We start from the raw sequence: 17,938 nt of genomic DNA, 5'->3' as shown, positions 1-17,938 counted from the left end.
CCACACCAAGAATTTATTCCAGCTCACTAAGTAGGCTGTTCTAGTGAAGGACTTCCTACTGTTGAATAGGACATGTTGGACAGCCGCCAAGCACTGCTCCTCCTCTTCATTCAGACATGTAGCCACTGCACTGTAAGGTTCAAGGAGCTGAGCGCAGGATGGATTGTGTGGCCGTAAACCTGAGTGAGCAGATCAGGATGGAGAGGAAATGGTATGGGAGGCTGAACTGACAGAGCAAGGAGCTCTGGGAACCAGCACTATCTCGGCAACACTAGAGCAATGAGATGAGCTTGGCCCCATCCGCATTGATGAACTATGGAATAGGTGGAAAGGCATACAGAAGAGCTAACTGCCAACTGCAGTGGAAGGCATCAGAGATGGAGCCTGGCCTGCAGACCTCCCAGGAGCAGAACATATAACACTTGCTGTTTTCCCTTGTCACAAACAGGTTGATCATGGAGATGCCCCATGTTGTGAAGACAACCCTGCTGAGATGGTCTGCAAGACGATTTTGCACCCCCAGGAAATGGATTGCTACTGGAGTGATGTCTTCCTCGATGCAAAACTGCCACAGGTTGATCGCCTCCAGACAGAGTAACCTGGAACTTGCTTGTTCACATAGTACATTGCGGTGGTATTTTCCCTCAGTATGTGAACCACTGAGTGTCTGATGCAGTCCCAGAAGGCATGGCATACATTGTGGATGGCCTGAAGTTCCGACACATTGATATGGAAGGAGGTTTTCTGTACCGACCACAAGCCCTACACCCTTAATGAGTTCAGCTGAGCCCCCCAAATCCAGAAGGGAAGCTTAGATAACCACTGACTTTGTCAGAGAGGGCTGAGCGAAGGGGACTCCTTAGCACTTCATTGTGGAGGGACTCCGACCAGCGCAAGGAATCCAGGACTGATGGAGGAAGGGGGGAACCAGCCTGCCCAGAGAAGGCAGGGCAGGAAGATAAGCCATCCTGAGCCACATCTGAAGAGGGCAAAAGTGCAGCCTGGTGAACTGGGCCACCTGCATGCAAGCAGACGTGTAGCTCCAACAGGCTTAGACACACGTGGACTGTCATGGATGGCTGAGACTGCAGACTGAGGCACAGCTGCTGAGTTGCTTGGAAGTGGTCATCGGTAGGAATGCCCTCGACCTCATGGAATCTAACAGGAACCCAGTGAACTTGATTTGTTGTGTGGGAGCCAAGGTTGACTTTGCAGTGTTTAAAATGAGTCCCAGATGGTCAAGCAAACGCAATGTGGTGTCAAGCATGGTAATGAGTGTGTCATAAATTTCAAGTACTGTGACAAAGCTCTGTCCTTGCCTCCATGGGTCCCGCGTTTCCTGGCGGATTTCGCTAGCCTCAGAGGCTCACTGTGACCCTCCACATAACCCTTCTTTATCTAGAGATAAGGGTCACAGTCTACTGAGCCATTTTCATCATAAGCCAGCAAGGGAGGTGAGGAGAAATTATCCTTCCTTGCACATTCTCTGTTGTCTCCCAGTCTCAGTGATTAATCAGGGGGCAAAGGTGGGGGGGAGCCTGGGCCCACCCTCTACTCCGGGCTCCAGCCCAGGGACCCTAATAGTATCAGCTATGGTAGCTGACCTTTTAGGAACGTGACATGTACAATTCCCTGGGCTACTTCCCCACAGCAGCCCTCACTTCCTCAAGCTCCACTTCACCCTTACCTCAGGGCCTCCTTTCTTGTGCCTGATATGGTGTGTACTACTCAGCCTCTCCAACAGCGCAGCTTCCTCCCACAGCTCCTGACATGCACACCCACCTGACTAACTGGGAGGCTTTTAACTAGTTTCAGCCAGCCCCAATTGGCTTCAGGTGTCGCAATCAACCTAGCATTCTCCCTGCCTGGACTAGATGATCCTTCCAGTCCTACGATTCTGTGATTCTGTGCTGATGCCATAGGCAGTGTTGGTCTCCACACAAACATCAGTACCAGAGTGCCTGAATGTGTCAATGTTGAGGGTTGTGAGAGCTGATATGGGAGCACTTGCGGAGTCAAATGCAGCGGGGCCAAAGAGGGTCCTGGTGCCGTGGTCCCCCTCACTGATTCCGGTGCCAGCTCCATCCCCACCATGGCAAGGGAAGAGTCTGGATGCGGTGCTGACAAACACATAGATTCAGTGGCTTGCTCCATCAGAGGGACCATAAGTGGCACAGCCCTGGGAGAGTCCTGGACCAATGGTAAGTTAGGGACCGAAAGGCAGAGAAGGTCTGCAGCTGCCTGGGTTGTCAATGATACCGGTCCCGGCATCTCCCTCGTCAGTACCAGACTCAATGGATGCCCAGAGGCTGGAACCGGAGTCAATGGCACAGGGTTTCTGCTCTTTCCACTCGGTACCAGGGAAGGGTCAGAGGAACCCGTGCCATCCCATGTTCCAGAACCAGCCATGTGCCAGTCTGTACTTTTCCTGGGGGAAGCAGAGGAGTTGCCCCGCAACCTGGAATGGTCCTGATTGGTCTTATGAGACATCTTCCTTGATGTCGATAATGGAGAATGGCTCCTCTGTCCCTTCGGTGAGGTGCCTGCCCCGGAATGAGAGACGGCAGCACTTTTCAAGCCTGAGGGCAATCTTTGGCCGAGGAGGACCTTAGTACCGATCAGGCCGCATGGCCTGTTGAAGCAGGTGTTGCTTCAGGCAAAGGTCCCGTGCCACCTGAGTCCGCTTTTTAAACAATTTACAGATCAAACAGTACTCTTAAGATGGGGCTCGCTGAGACAAAACACACAGCGTGGGGCGGAGGGGGTCGTTGTTGGGGATCGCCTCTCCACACGAAGGACCGTGTTTAAAGCCTGGTGAGGGCATCAAGGGGGGAACACTATCTACTAATGCTATCTAACTACTGACTAATTACTTATGTACACTAAACTAGGCTTAGAGTAAATGCAAGGTTATAAGACTACAATCACAGACAGATCTTCAACTCCAGCCACGGTCGGTGAGAAGGGACTGAGCAGGGTCAACACCGCCTCATATAGCCAGGAGAGGGGCCGCAGCCCTGAGGCGCAAGCACTGCCCCTCTATGGGCACTGGTAGGCCAAAGTCTCTGGCACCGGCACGCTGGGTGTGCACACACCTATGCGGAATACAGGTCTGCATCTACTTGAACAACTTCAGATTACTGAGCCAACAGATACTGTCTGAAGTGTGTTGTGAGGTGACATGCTTTGGTCTTGGGCAGGGAGTGGAGTTAACAACTTCTTTGCTTGGCGTCCCTGTCTGGCCAGCAGAGGAGTGGTTGAAAACAAACCTCACTGTTGCCGACTGTCGTGGTATGAGGTGTGTTTCTTAAAGCCCCAACTTCTGGAGGCGTGTGGTTAGATGAGAATAGCAGCTTTCGTTTTAAAAAAGAAGTTTCTAGCCCTCCCAGTTGCAGAGAAAAGCTTGAAAACAGAACCTAAGTGCACCCTAAAGACACTAAAACCGGAAGGGAAATAAATGGCATCCACATGTGTTAGGCTTAAATATCATGAGGGTTTTCAATAGTATCTCATGATTTTGGGGGGCCTGATTCATGCCTTTTGAACATTTAGGATTAACAGTCCTGAAAACTGGGGTGGTTGAATCTGCCACTAAGAGAGTCAATTGAGGTTAATCTGGAGTTGTACGAGGGTGCGGTTGTAAGAAGGGTAGTTCCTGTTGCTTAGCCTCCATGCAAATACGTGATCTTAATAATCATAGAATCATAGAATATCAGGGTTGGAAGGGACCTCAGGAGGTCATCTAGTCCAACCCCCTGCTCAAAGCAGGACCAATCCCCAATTAAATCATCCCAGCCAGGGCTTTGTCAAGCCTGACCTTAAAAACTTCTAAGGAAGGAGATTCTACCACCTCCCTAGGTAACACATTCCAGTGTTTCACCACCCTCTTGGTGAAAAAGTTTTTCCTAATATGCAACCTAAACCTCCCCCACTGCAACTTGAGACCATTACTCCTTGTCCTGTCCTCTTCTACCACTGAGAACAGTCTAGGTCCATCCTCTTTGGAACCCCCTTTCAGGTAGTTGAAAGCAGCTATCAAATCCCCCCTCATTCTTCTCTTCCGCAGACTAAACAATTCCAGTTCCCTCAGCCTCTCCTCATAAGTCATGTGTTCCAGACCCCTAATCATTTTTGTTGCCCTCCTGTAATTAATGTTTCACTCCTGTAGCCTGATCTATAGATTATGAATAAAAATTCCCAGTTACTGTATCACTTTGAGGGTTGACAGGTTCTTGTCCCAAGATCAGGCCAAGTATTATTAAAATTATATAGTTGGGATCCCCGATGTGCACAGGTGCAACACTCACACTACAGGAACTCTTTTATATTTACAAATAAATAATTTATTAATACATTTAGCAAAGTCACACACACTCTAACTCAGTAAGGTAGATAGAGATAATACAGAAAGTACATCTGAACATCCATACTCATACCATCCCTTGCAGAACAACCTGAAATGTTAGCCATTATCTTCCTCATCACCGTCACCTTCTTCATCTTCACCAGTGGCCATCATTCTGGCCCCTCCCAAGGGCTACCTCTCCCTACTGCCCCCAGGCTGGGATGCCACTTTTATAATATGTTATGCTGACATTACGCATCTCTAATGCATATTCAGTAGGCGTTTCTCCCCTCTTCCTTATTTGCATTTCATCTCCTTACCTGTGTTAAGGTATCCTTCTATAAGTTAGTGTATTTATGATTTCACCCCATTATCATATACGTCAATTTGTTGCCAGGGCACTCTTGCAGTCACATATTCCATCCAGAAGCCAGTTTCAGTTCATGTTCTGTGGTGAGCTGATAACATTATGGACAGAATTCCCCCCTACACTCTACTTCCAGTTCCCCAGAACATATGTGTTACCTAAGTTCGTAGGCCTCATGCTAACTGCTGAAGCCAGTGTCTTACAGGATACAAGCCTGTAGGTTCCTTGCATTACTGCTGAATATAATAAAGCAGAATATAATGCAAAGCAGTGAATATAATAGAGGTAAGCTGGCCCACTGAGCTACACTTCTAAAGCTCCTTTCATCTGAGGGGAGCAAGGTACTTTCATAATCATTCAGCAGCGACATCATTCATTATATAAGGGGTTAAACTCATGCTACAAGAGGGGTGGCTTTGTAGGTAGGGCACCGGACTGGAGATCTAGATTTTGTTCCTGGCTCTGCTAGAAACTCTATGTGTGATCTTGGGCAGGTCCCAGAATCCCTCTCTGTGCGTCAGTTCCCCTATCTGTATAGTTGGAAGAATACGTCCGTGTGTGCCAGGAGTGTTGTGAGGCTAAATTCATTAGTGTTGGGAAGATGGTCAGAGGGCCCCAGAATATATTATAAATAGAGGTATGGACATGCCTGGCCTGCAGTGAGTGGGGATTTGAGCTTCCTCCAAGCTCAGTGCGATATGGAACAGAGCTGTGGATCCAGCCATTGCTTTGGAGGCACAGGTCACCACTCCATAGTGAGGATTGCATACTGGAAGGAGCTTGAAATGAAGCCTAGATTGGGATCCAGTGCCCTGACTGAGCTCGTTCACTCTGGTGTAAGTCTGGAGTAGCTTCACTTAAACCAGTGGGGTTACACTGCTGTTAATGAGCAAAGAATCCGGCCCTGAATTTCCACAGAGTTGGTGTTCAGATCCAGGGGCTTGTTTCCCATCCACCTGTAACTCATATTTCTCCCTTCCCCCCCACAATGACCAAATGGTGCCTTGTCTAATTGTCGTAGAAGCTGGAAAGTAGTGCAGTTGAACTAGCCACAAATCACTTACGTTACTTAAGACATTTGTGAAGACTTCGTCTCTGCATTATAGAGTGTGCTGTGCTCTCCTGGGGGGGCTTCTGGTTTTCAGTAGCTTTCCTCCTCTCTGTATGATCATTTCCTGATCTGCCTTGTTGCTGTGGCTTAAAAAGCCATAGAAATTTCCGATGATTGTTCTCTATTTTCATCCTTCAGCTCAGCCTAAATAAGTCTTCTGGCTGGTAGGCATGGCCTAGCTGTGTCATTTCCTTGTGCAGATTTTAGATCCTCACACAGAATTGTACCTCTTTTTTCAGAGGTTCTCTCTTCTCTGTCCAGTTTCCTTTCCCACCTACTGTAACTCATTTCCCCCAGTTTTGTGAAATCACCCCAGCTGCTTCAGTCCACGTAACTATTTACTTCTCCCAACTTACCACCTGAATATCATTTGCATTACAAGCAGGAAGGATCTTCCATGAGCCAGCTCAGTTCTGTGCTGCCTGGCCTTTCACAATATTTTCTCTTCCTTTCTCATACAGGGACATCCTACAACGTAAAGGTTCAGCTGTGGATGCTGCTATTGCTGCTCTGGTCTGCACGTCAGTTTTGAACCCCCAGAGTATGGGTCTGGGAGGAGGTGTCATCTTTACCATCTATAATGCAACCACAGGTATGGTAAGGGCCTGTCCCTTCTCAGGTAATTCTCCCATAGCGTTTAGAGTCTATTCACCAGCATGCTCATTCAGTGGCCTTGCACAAGCCAATGTCCTGGAAGTTCAGGCGAAGCATTTTTCAATGAAAGCTGCACTCCCTGGTTAGAATGGTATTGTATTCCCAGACCTACCTATCCGTTCCCGTAGAGCGATGGCTGTAAACAGACATCCATTTACTCACAACAGTGTGAGTAGGGTATCGCAGTAATTCAAAAAGCAATCTCGTGGAGGTGAGGGAATGTTGGAGTTAAGGTGAAAAACTCAACCATGTCTGAACTTTAGGCAGGCATTAGAGCAAACCCAGAATGGCCTCAATCCCAGTTAACTGAAGGGCTGGTGCTCACCTTATGCTCAGCCAATGCAGATGAGATCAGAAGGGAAGCATTTGTTATGAGAATCTAAGTGTAAATACTCTGGGCCATATTCATCCCTGCTGTGACTGTGCTGAGGGATGGATGTGACTCTCCATGTCTGGTGAGACCTTGGACCAAATGCTTCGTGGCAAGTTTGCATCTTGTGTCCTTTACCATATGCCTGGGCAAAAGGCTGCCAGATCAGAACAGTACTTTGTGTGGGTGTTAGGGACTCCACAAAGAGACAGACTGTGGAGACTCAGATTTCAGAGTAGCAGCCGCGTTAGTCTATATTCGCAAAAAGAAAAGGAGTACTTGTGGCACCTTAGAGATGAACAAATTTATGATGAAGTGAGCTGTAGCTCACGAAAGCTTATGCTCAAATATATTTGTTCATCTCTAAGGTGCCACAAGTACTCCTTTTCTTTTTGCGGAGACTCAGGCCTTCTAATTTTGCAATTTACTCCCTTTGGCAATCTAGCTATGCTCAAGTCTAGCCACTTTCAGGCCCTGACATAAGACTTGTCTGTTTGTTTGGCTTTTAGAACTCAAAGTTTTGTTATGTTCCTGCTTTAGTGTATTTACAGTGCCTGAGCTTATCCCAGCCAACGTAGCCTATAGACATTAGCAGTAAGAATAATACTGTAGTTTAAAGCAAACAAACCAGCTAATTAACAAAGTCTGGAAATATGCAGGACTGACCTACATTAGAAAGCTGTGCTGGCAAAACTTTCCTTTCCCTCAGCACAGCCTGGTGTGTTGTCTCCTACCAACCAAACTCCACTGTTGCTGACATAGTTATTCTCCTGTTCAGAACATCGTAACCCTCTGCCAGTGTACTGGCAGTGGCTGCGTGGGCACACACTTACTGATATGGTATAGACAGTACTCCAGCTGCCATCCCAAAATGCAACATTCATTTGTGGTTCCAACACCCTCCTAAAGTCTACTGTTTCACCTCACTTTTTTCCCCCTTTACTGGTGGGAGAATCCCATTCGTTACCACATGAAAGGGACTTAAGCACTCTCTGTTGCAGATATGAATTACAGTAGTGTGGTCTATTGTTGCATAATAATATAAGCTGCACACATGCCCTGCCTCTTAGCCTGCCTCAGGTACAAGGATTATCAATAGCCAGTCTGTAAGCATGTCTGTGGTGCTGCATGTCTAAGGTTGTGTTGCTCTCCGGGTTGCACTGGGAAAATGGAGTGTCTTTCTGATAGCGGCAGATGAATATGGAGTATTGGATGGTTTCAGGGACTTGTATGGACAGAGGAGAATAAGAGAGGGCATGGTTGTCACATTTTGGGGTGCAGCCCACACCAGTATGAGGTTGTGTTACCATTTGTTGTATAACTCTGAGTGCCTTAAAATGCTCTGCTGCTGTAGCTTCCTGTCTGGGTGCTCCCAGCCAGCATACAAGCCTGCACTGAGTATCCATGTGATAAAAGCCACCCTGGTTCAGCAACTCCAGCAGCCTGCTTTTTATACCACAGCCACTCCCTGTTCTCCAGCAGCCCTGGTTACTATTAGCCAAGCCACCCCTGCTCCCGAATTTCCCCCAAACTGTCTGCCCTGAAAAGTCCAGCCCTCTGTTGGTACATTTAGGGAAGTAATACAGTCATTTGCTCCCTTAAAGAGACAAAACCTCAGCAGTCTGTTGCTTTAACTAGAGTTCACGATTACTTCAATTCAAACACAGCACCGGATTGGTTTAGATGGAAAATAAGTTTATTAATGAAAAGAGAGGATTTTAAGTGAGCTCAGGTGTAAGGGATAAAATCAGAAATGGTTATAAGCAAATAAAAGTGAAAAATGCTTTCTAAGGACTAAGATTTAACCAAGCTACAGTCTTGTTTCAAGGTGAGCTTCTTATGCTTCCTCCCAACAAGACAGCTGACTGACCCCTTGGTCAGGATCTTCCAAAAAGTCCAAGGTGCTCAGGTCCTTTGTCTTTCAAAGTGAAAGATAAGTTGGGGTTCTTTGCCCCCCTCTTTTATAGTCCAGTGAACCTTTGAAATGCATCCTTCTCAGAGTCTAGTGCCCTCCTGTGAGGAAAGGTGCCGTGGAGTCTGATGGAGAAGGTTCCATGCTTGTTCCAATACGCCAGGAATGGGCAAACTTTTTGGCCTGAGGGTCACATGGGGGTTCCGAAACTGTATGGAGGGCTGGGTAGGGAAGGCTGTGCCTTCCCAAACAGCCTGGCCCTCACCCCCTATCTGCCCCCTCCCACTTCCCACCCCCTGACTGCCCCCCTCAGAATCCCCAACCCATCCAACCCCCTCTGCTCCTTGATTCCCTGACCGCCCCCTCCCAGGACTCCCTGCCCCTAACCGCCCCCCTGGAACACCACCCCCATCAAACTCCCCCTGCTCCCCGTCCCCTGACTGCCCCGACCCCTATCCACACCCCGGACCCCTGACAGGCCCCCCGGGACTCCCACGCCTATCCAGCTGCCTCCTGCTCCCTGTCCCCTGACTGCCCCCTGGGACCCCGTGCCCTTTATCAAACCCCCCCGCTCCCCGCCCCCTTACCATGCGGCTCAGAGCACCAGGACTGGCAACCGCACCGCCCAGCCGGAGCCAGCCACTCCGCCACGCTGCCCGGCTGGTGGCACGGCAAGCTGAGACTGCAGGGGAGGGAGGACAGCAGGGGAGGGGCCAGGGGCTAGCCTCTCCAGCCGGGAGCTCAAGGGCCGGCAGGACACTCCAGGACATAATTTGCCCACCTCTGCAATACGCCAATGAATGGCCACTTGACTGCAGTTTGCAACCAGGCCCCCTGCAGCAGGTGCAGGAGCGATGTAGAGATGAGAATTCCTGGTTAACTGGTTAAGCCAACTGTGTGCCTCTTTGCACCACTGAAGTACCATAAAAGGGCCACAGCAGTTTTTAAGATCAATAGAGCCAGAATTAACCCATCTGTCTATCCTGGATCATGATCTCGCTTTCAGATCAAACAAAGAGTCAAAGGGACCAGCAGTATGAGATGTACTGTTCTTAAAATGTTAGGAAGACGTAAACTCTGCAGAAGGAAAGTGCCCTGCTGCAGAGTTCATAAACATAACATGAGAGCTTGGCCTGTTTGGTGATGGACTTCATGGACTCCACAGTGCATGATCCAGTGGGACTCCAACCCTCACTGGTTTCCACAAAAAAGCATAAACTCCAGCACTTTGCCTTCTGCTCCTCTAACTGTGATGAATGAAACGTACCAGACACTGGGAAGAGATTATTATGTGTTTTCCCTTCTTATTTCCAGGAGAGGTTGTGGTGATTAACGCTCGTGAAACAGCTCCAGAAAATATCAAACAAGACTTGTTAGATCAATGTACAGGCTCTCTCCAAGTAGGTAAGGACTGGAATTGGACTGTTTTCCTTTCAGACAGCTTGGTGCAGTAAAAAGATGCTACTTTATTTGTACATACTTGAAAACTGTTATCATGTTTCAGTCTTCCCTCATAGGTCATGTTTTCTAGACCTTAAATTTTCACAAACTTTATAAGTGTACTCTGTATGCCATTATCTCAGTCATTAAGATTTTGAATAGAAACATATCCAGAACTGATCCCTGGTAACCCCACTCGTTGTGCCCATCTTATTTTAGCTCCATCTAGGTTTCATTTCCATAGTTTGTTTATGAGAAGGTCATGGGAGACAGTATCAAAAGCCTTACTAAAGGCAAGATATACCATATCTACCACTTGTAGGCTTGTTACACTGTTCAAGAAAGCTATCAGGTTGGTTTTACATATGAGACTGCTTGAAATACCTTTTTTAGCAAAGTAGGACCTGTCGTTGCTGCAGGTAGCACGGTCCTACAGATAACATTTTCACACACACATACATGTGTACGAAACTGCGAACTATAGGGATGTGTTACCTGTAACACTGCAGTGTGATGAAGCTACCCCACATTAGCCATCTTGCCTAAAGTATATTTTAGCTATGTCATATCCATATCATAAGCATATTTTCATAAAGCATGTAGAGTATAATGTCACACCCCACATGTATGTTTGCTGATCTGCAAATGGTAAAGAAGCAGGCACCTTTGGGTGCAAACGCTCATGACAATAGTGCAGAGTCATGCAAGCTCTATGATTCTGTTGAGATGGCAGACAGTGAGGAGGGCCAGGCAGGTTAATGGGTTTAGAAAAAAAGGTGTAAACATTATGTATACGTTTATGTATGGCAGTGGTTCCCAAACCGTGGTTTGCCAGAAAAATTTCACTCATGGCAGCCAGAGGACCCGGGGCTTTGGAGGCAGCAGATGGGACCCGGTTGCAGGGCAGACAGCCGAAGCCCCAGGGAGAGCAGGGCAGGGCAGTTGGGGCTGGCAGCCCAAGCCCTGCCCCCATCAGCGGGGGAGCCAGCAGCCTGAAACCCAGCGCTCCACGCGGAACTGGCAACCCAAGCCCCAGGAAGAGCGGGGCCAGGCAGCTGGGGCTGGCAGCTGAGCCCCGGCGGTCAGCAGGACCTGCAGCCTGAGCTCAGAGTAGCTCAATTGACCAGGGCAGTCAACGGGGTCCAGCAGCAGGAGCCCCACGGATTGCAGAGTGCGGAGGAAATATAAACTTAAATCCCTGGAAATATTCATTTTTAGGAGGGGGGTTCGTAAGATTTCACAATTTAGTGAAAGGCGTTCACAGGCTGTTAAAGTTTGGGAACCACTGATGTATGGGATACATATAAAATTAGTGGACAGGCTTGGCTCCCAGCGGTCGGAGCTAATCCCCTCGTTGCAGTGGATTACCAGGAGCACTAGCACCCACGGCAGCACTTTGAACTTTGTAGCATAGACATAGCCTCAGTAGGTTAGATCAGACAAAGAGGAGCTGCATTGACTAGGCGTTGGGATGCCTGTGCCTTTAAGAACCCAGCCTTGTGCCTGTGCCTTTAAGAACCCAGCCCTGGTAAGCCCATGCTGAGAGGTGTTGTCTGTGTGAGAGGGGGAAATAAAAAAGCCCCTTGCAAACACTGGTGTCTTAATCCCACTGGGGTAACTGCTACCCCCTCTGCCCTTGCCTGTGCTGGGTTTTGCCCTCTGACACCCTCTGCCAGTGCCTCACTCCTGGGCTTAACTCCTGCTTCTCCCTCCCCAGCCCTGATTTTGCCCTTTAGCCCCTCTCTTAATTCTGCCTCCAGCTGCTTGACCCTCCTGACCAGTCAGTTTCCACCCCCTGCTCAGACCCTGGCCATCCCCCTGCTCCGAGTCGCCCCCTTTGCCCCTTTTTAACCCCTGTAAATAGTAGTCAGCAGATTTTTATGGCCAATAAGGGCAGGGTGAAGGGCAGTGGCTTCAGCAGATGTTACTGAGCATGCTCAGTTCGTGTGACCATACAAAAAAGCCACTTTGCTCAAATAAAAAAGCCTCTCGCCCCACAACCAACTATTTTGCCAAGCACTAGTGTCTCAGTCCCACTGGGCTAACTGCTACCCCCTCTGCCCCTGCCTGTGTTGGGTTTTGCCCTCCGACACCCTCTGCCAGCGCCTCACCCTGGGTTTAACTCTGCCTCCTACCCCCTCCCCTGATTTTGCCATTTAGCCCCTCTCCTAATGCTGCCTCCAGCTGCTTGACTCCCCTGACCAGTAAATTTCCACCCCCTGCTCAGACCCTGGCCACCCTCCTGCTCCGATTCGCCCCCCTTTGCCACTTTTTAACCCCTGTCAAAAGCAGTCCACAGAATCTTACGGGTAATAAGGGCAGGGTGAAGGGCAGTGGCTTCAGCCGATGTACTGAGCATGCTTAGATGAACACCGGGTGCAGGCAGTAACAGAGCCCCAGGCGCGGAGCCAACAGCTGGGACCCCAGTGGAGTTTAATTGTTAATAGAAACCGGTAAGCATCAAGCTCATCAGTTAACTGGTTAAACTTTTACGTCAATATAGGGCTGCAGGCTGTTGTAAACGCCTGTAGGATCAGGCTCCAAAGCAAGACTCATTATTTGTCAGTCAAAGCTGACAGCTCTGTACTTCATTGTTCTTGTCCTTGTCTGTGGCTCAATGTGCAGTTCCACTCTGAAAAATGACAGCAAAAATGGCATGGTGGGGGCATGTTTGTGTCTCAGCGACACCGTATCAGACTGCAAAGCTTGCAAGGAAAGAGAGGTTGTCTTTCTGACTGATTTCCCACCAAACTCAGCCAGAGATCTGAGAACAGGATTTTTCTTGTCCTGCATTGTTACCAGGAGCAAAAGTTTTACAGGCCAAATCAGGCCCCCTGTGGTGGTGCAAACTTCCTTGTCCTCAGATTCTGCTTTCAGTGACATCCAGGCAATTCCCTTGCTGTCAGTGGGTTTGCACAGATCTTACTATGACTGAACTTAGCAAGCAGTGGTGTTGATGCACAGGGACTAGAGTCCAGCACTCTGTCTCGTAGCTGTGTTGACTCTGCAGTAGTAAAAATAATTTAAAAAAATTAGTTTTGTCACTAAAGTTGGCAGAGGTGACTGACCACACACAGGGCAGACTGGCTAAGTAAGGAGGTGCCTTTTATATGTAATCTTCAAAGTAGGACTGCATTTTCCTAGTGCTCGGCACCCAGCAGCTCCCACTGAGAACAATTAAAGTCAGTGGGTGCTCAGACCCTCTGAAAAACCAAGCCCTCAGTGTCTTGCCCAAGATCCTTCAAGGCATCTGTGGCAGAGACAGGAATTGAATCCAGGTTTCCTGAGTTCCAATACAAACCCATAACCAGGAAACTATCTTTTCTGTCTCACCCCCACGCTGCTCTGTAAAGAGAATACACGTGCTGTTACTACTACCAGCTAATAGAAAAGCAGCTTCTTTAACTTGGGTTGCAGATACTTTTGTTTAGGAAGAGACCAAGAGATCTACCCTTGCTGCTTTTGCGCAAATGCTTCTCCTTCCCTAGAACCTTTCATTCAAGGGTCTCAGAGCACATTACAGGCACTAGTGAATTAAGCCTCAGGACACTCCAGGGAAGGAGGTATTCGAGTCCCTCTTTTGCAGACTGATAAGCAGAGGAACAGAAAAGTTAAAGCCATTATTGTTTCTTAAAGGAACAGAGCTCAGCTGTCCCAACAGGAGATCCAAGAGGCATTGTGTGGGTGAATAGGCTCCTTGAAGAGGGTACAGTCTCTATTTCCCTATCTAGGTATTTACATCACCCTTTCCACTAATCATCACAGCTCCTGCTCCATCCCTTCATGGATCAGGTCAGCATCCAGGCTGTGAATGTCACTGGACTCTGTACAGCGGTGCATGTGGAGAAGACCCTATACATGCTCCCCAGCTTGAGAAACACTGGCCTGCTGGATAGGGCATAAGACAGGAAACTGGAGTGTGTTGGGGTGTCTATTCTCAGCTCTGCCACTGACTCACTGTTTGACTTTCGGCAAGTTGTAGCCTATAGTGATGGTCTGCTGGGGCGCAAAGAGGGGGAGGGTCCAGAGGTCCCAGGCCCCCTCTTGGCCCCTGACCGGAACTGGAACTTTAGCTTGATCGCTCCTCTGTCAACCCCCAGGGAGAAATGGAGCAGGGGCACCAGGAACTCCCAGTGCCAAGGAGGGTGGGAGAATTGGATCCAGGCTTTTGGAGCTTACTGGGAAGTGGAGATGCAGGAGGAGGATGTGTTCTGGGGCTCCCAGAAATGCCTGGCCCCTGGTGGAGGTGGTGTTCTTCAGCCTGACAGCCTCGGGGCTGGTTGTGGGGCAGGGAGGTCTCTGGGGCTGAGTGCAGGGGGGGGAGAGGTCAGAGCTGGGTGTGGGGCAGCAGGAGGGGAGTGTGTGTAGGGCTGGGTGCAGAAGCAGCAGCTGGGGGGCTGAGAGCAGGGAGAGCATGTGGGGAAGAGAGGTTGGGAGTGGGTGCAGAGCAGGGGAGAACTCTGGGAAAACTCTGGTTGTGCCCCGATCATCTGAGGGCAGTTGTTGCTATTTTGTGGTGAATTGGCTGGCCACATGGTGCTGGCTCCCTGACTTGTGTCCGCTGCTCAGTTGCTAGATAGACATTGTTTTTCCATGTAAGCAATTGCAGAGCTATCGCTTATGAGACAGGTGGCTGGGGGAGGGTTATCAGTAATGGGCAGGGAGGAGGAAGTGGTCTGTGCTATCTCTAATGGAATAAGGAGGGTGGGGGTGGCCTGTGCTATCACCAGTGGGTTTGAAGGGGGTGGACCACGCCTTGAAACCATTGGAAATTCCTGGTGCTAGATTCTGCTTCCCTTAGTCTTAGCATGTCATAGCTGTTAGTGGTGGCCTCCAGATGGATGTGACCAGGAATTATGTGATTAATGTATGAGGGGAGGGGTTACTGCAATGAGTAATATCATAACTGCTTGTGCAGGGAGCCAGTGGATTGCAGTCCCAGGGGAGCTTCGTGGATACGAAGAAGCCCACAGGCGCTATGGGCGGTTGCCATGGAAATTGCTATTTGAACCAACCATCAAGCTCCTTACACATGGAATTAGAATGCCAAAAGTGCTAAGGAAATTTCTCAGTTACCCGTTGTTACAGACCTTTTTGAAAAAGTCATCCTTGTGGTAAGAGAAGTTGTATTTCACATGGGTCTGCGGCATAGGGTGCTCGACCCCCGCCCCTCTGCTCCTGCCCCCACTCCACCCCTTCCACGAGGCCCTGCCCCTGCCCCACTTATTCCCACCCCTGCCCCGCCCCCATTCCAACCCCTTCCCCAAAGTCCCCACCCCAACTCCGCCCCCTCCCTGCCCCTATTCCAACTCCTTCTCCTTACCCAAATCCCCGCCCTGGGACCGCCTCTTCCCCGCCTCCTCCCCTGAGTGCACCACGTTCCCGCTCCTCCCTCTCCCTCCCGGACCGTGTCAACACTGCCAAACAGCTGTTTGGTGGCAGCCGGGCGGGAAGCACTGGGAGGTAGGTGGAGGAGTAGGGAAGCGGCGCGCTCAGGGGAGGAGGACGAGGTGGGGCAGGGGGTGAGGGGAGCTTGGCTGCCAGTGGGCTCAGAGCACCCACTAATTTTTCCCTGTGGGTGCTTCAGCCACAGAGCAACCACAGAGTCAGCGCCTATGGTGTGCGGGAAAAGAATGTGCCACTGAATGGGCTTGAATTCGGAATACTCTGCTGGCAACTGGTCAATTTTTGCAGGTGAAAGAAAAATCTGTTTTGGGAGGATGGGGGAATATAATAGAAATATCTTTGCTTTGTCAGCACCTCCTGAGTGGCTCTGCACAGAGGGATGATTTAGTAAGTGCAGCTGAACGTTGAGAATAAGAGATGGGGGACTGGATGTGTGAAGACTGCCTCAGTTGAAAGACATTGACAGTGTTGCAACTGTCCGCTGACAGGGCAGAAACCTGCAGTCTTACTCGTGTGAGCATTCCCACTGGGATTACTTGAATAAAGGCTGCAGCTTCAGGCCCAGAGTGAGGAATCTTTGTGTGGGACTTGATATGGAGACATGCTCACCAAGGGAGAGTTACTGTATGAAGACAGGCCTTCCCCTGGTGGTATGGAGTGGAGCTTTGGAGAACCAGGACAAACTGTACACAGAAGAAACAAGCTTTGGCTGGCAAATGGGGACTCTGTTAGGGGAGAGAAATAATCACACGCACGCTATAAACCTGAACTGATGGACATTCTCTCTTAACAGCAAGCTGTTCTTTAAGAATGGTGAGGTCCTAAAACCTGACGAAATCATCTTCTGGCCAACCCTGCTGAAGACACTGAAGGTTGTAGCAGAGAAGGGAGCCAGAGAATTTTATGAGGGCAAGATAGCACATGATTTGGTGAAGGACATAAAGCATGAAAGTAGGTAACAGTTATACTTCATAGATGACATTTCTGTAAGGTGGGTGCACAACCGGTTGAAAGATCATACTCAAAGAGAAGTTATCAGTGGTTCACTGTCAAAGTGGGAGGGCATAGCTAGTGGGGTCTCGCAGGGGGTCAGTCTTGGGTCCAGTACTATTCAGTATTTTCATTAAAGACTTGGATAATGGAGTGGAGAGTATGCTTATAAATTTTGGCAATGACATCAGACTGAGGGGTTGCAAGTACAGTACTTGGGAGGACAGGATTAGAATTCAAAAGGACCTTGTCAAATTGGAAAATTATTCTGAAGTCAACAGGATGAAATTCAGTAAAGATGAATGCAAAGAACTCCGTTTGTGGCCCCCAAAATTGAGGCACTCAAAGTCACTAGTCACCTTTTTTAAAAATTGGCATCATGACAAGTATTGGTGAAAATGCTAGACCTGATACTTCCTGGTGCAACTCAGCTGACTCTGCGGAATTACACCAGGCCTGGATTTGAGCCCTGATGCCTAGGATTATACGCAATAGGGTTTTCAGCTAAGAGAATAGGTCTATGTTCAGGAAAGCTGTAGCCTTGACTTTGATACAGCTGAGGGTTCTACAGCAGGGCAACTCGTGCCATTTCCCTTTCCACTGGGGGCAGACATGATCTGGCTCAGCCTCAGGAGTGGAGCCTGAAACCCAGCCTCTGCTCCGTCATTCAGCCAGGGTCACTGTGCAGTTGTTTCACCAGCTGTATCAGTCTTTTCCTGTCCTTGGGTTTGACACACAAAAGAGGAAGGGCAAAAGATAGGTGGGGGGATGCTGGGGCCGGTGTACTCAGTATTCATCAGGCTTGCAGGTATTCATCTGGTTCTCTCTGCCTATGGCAGGTGCCTGTAGAGTAAGCTATCACGCCAATGGCATGTGCTTCTCTTGTCTTCTCTTGAAGATGGCAGTCTGATGCTGAGTGACCTCAAGAATTTCAAGGCAAAAGTGATGACACCCCTGAATATTTCTCTGGGTGGATACACAATGTATTCCCCTCCAGCACCTGCTGGGGGTGCTGTTCTTCTCTTCATCCTCAACGTACTGAAAGGTAATCTGTGAAATGAAAGGCAGATTTCTGTATCATGTACCATCTACATGGACAGGAAGGGCACTGGCAGTGACAGTGGGTGGAGGGGCAGGATGAGATCAGAAACAGCCATGTAATAACACTACTTGGCCCTTATCTTCAAAGCATGCTACAAATATGAACCAACTAATCCTCCAAACATCCTTGTGAGGTAGGTAAGCATCATTATCCCCATTATACAGCTAGGGGAACAGAGGCAAAGTGGTTAACTGACTTTCCCAAAGTCACAAAGAGAATTGGTTTCAGAGCTGGAATTAGA

The 17,938-nt window shown here is 49.0% G+C and overlaps 1 protein-coding gene across 1 annotated transcript in view; it reads left to right on the top strand.

The window, feature by feature from the left end:
• GGT5 (gamma-glutamyltransferase 5) overlaps positions 1 to 17,938 on the top strand; it is a 51,007-nt gene that overhangs the window by 23,389 nt on the left and 9,680 nt on the right. The window contains exons 2-6 of the mRNA XM_074973208.1: positions 6,285 to 6,415; positions 10,074 to 10,163; positions 15,118 to 15,313; positions 16,399 to 16,556; positions 17,494 to 17,640. Of these exons, the coding sequence (XP_074829309.1) occupies positions 6,285 to 6,415; positions 10,074 to 10,163; positions 15,118 to 15,313; positions 16,399 to 16,556; positions 17,494 to 17,640 (722 nt within the window). The remainder of the gene's footprint in view (positions 1 to 6,284; positions 6,416 to 10,073; positions 10,164 to 15,117; positions 15,314 to 16,398; positions 16,557 to 17,493; positions 17,641 to 17,938) is intronic.

Source organism: Natator depressus, chromosome 15, assembly GCF_965152275.1.
Source record: "Natator depressus isolate rNatDep1 chromosome 15, rNatDep2.hap1, whole genome shotgun sequence".
In the NCBI taxonomy this organism is placed as follows: Eukaryota; Metazoa; Chordata; order Testudines; family Cheloniidae; genus Natator; species Natator depressus.
The sequence above is the reverse complement of the archived record's forward strand: the minus strand, read 5'-3'. Positions and strand labels throughout refer to the sequence as shown.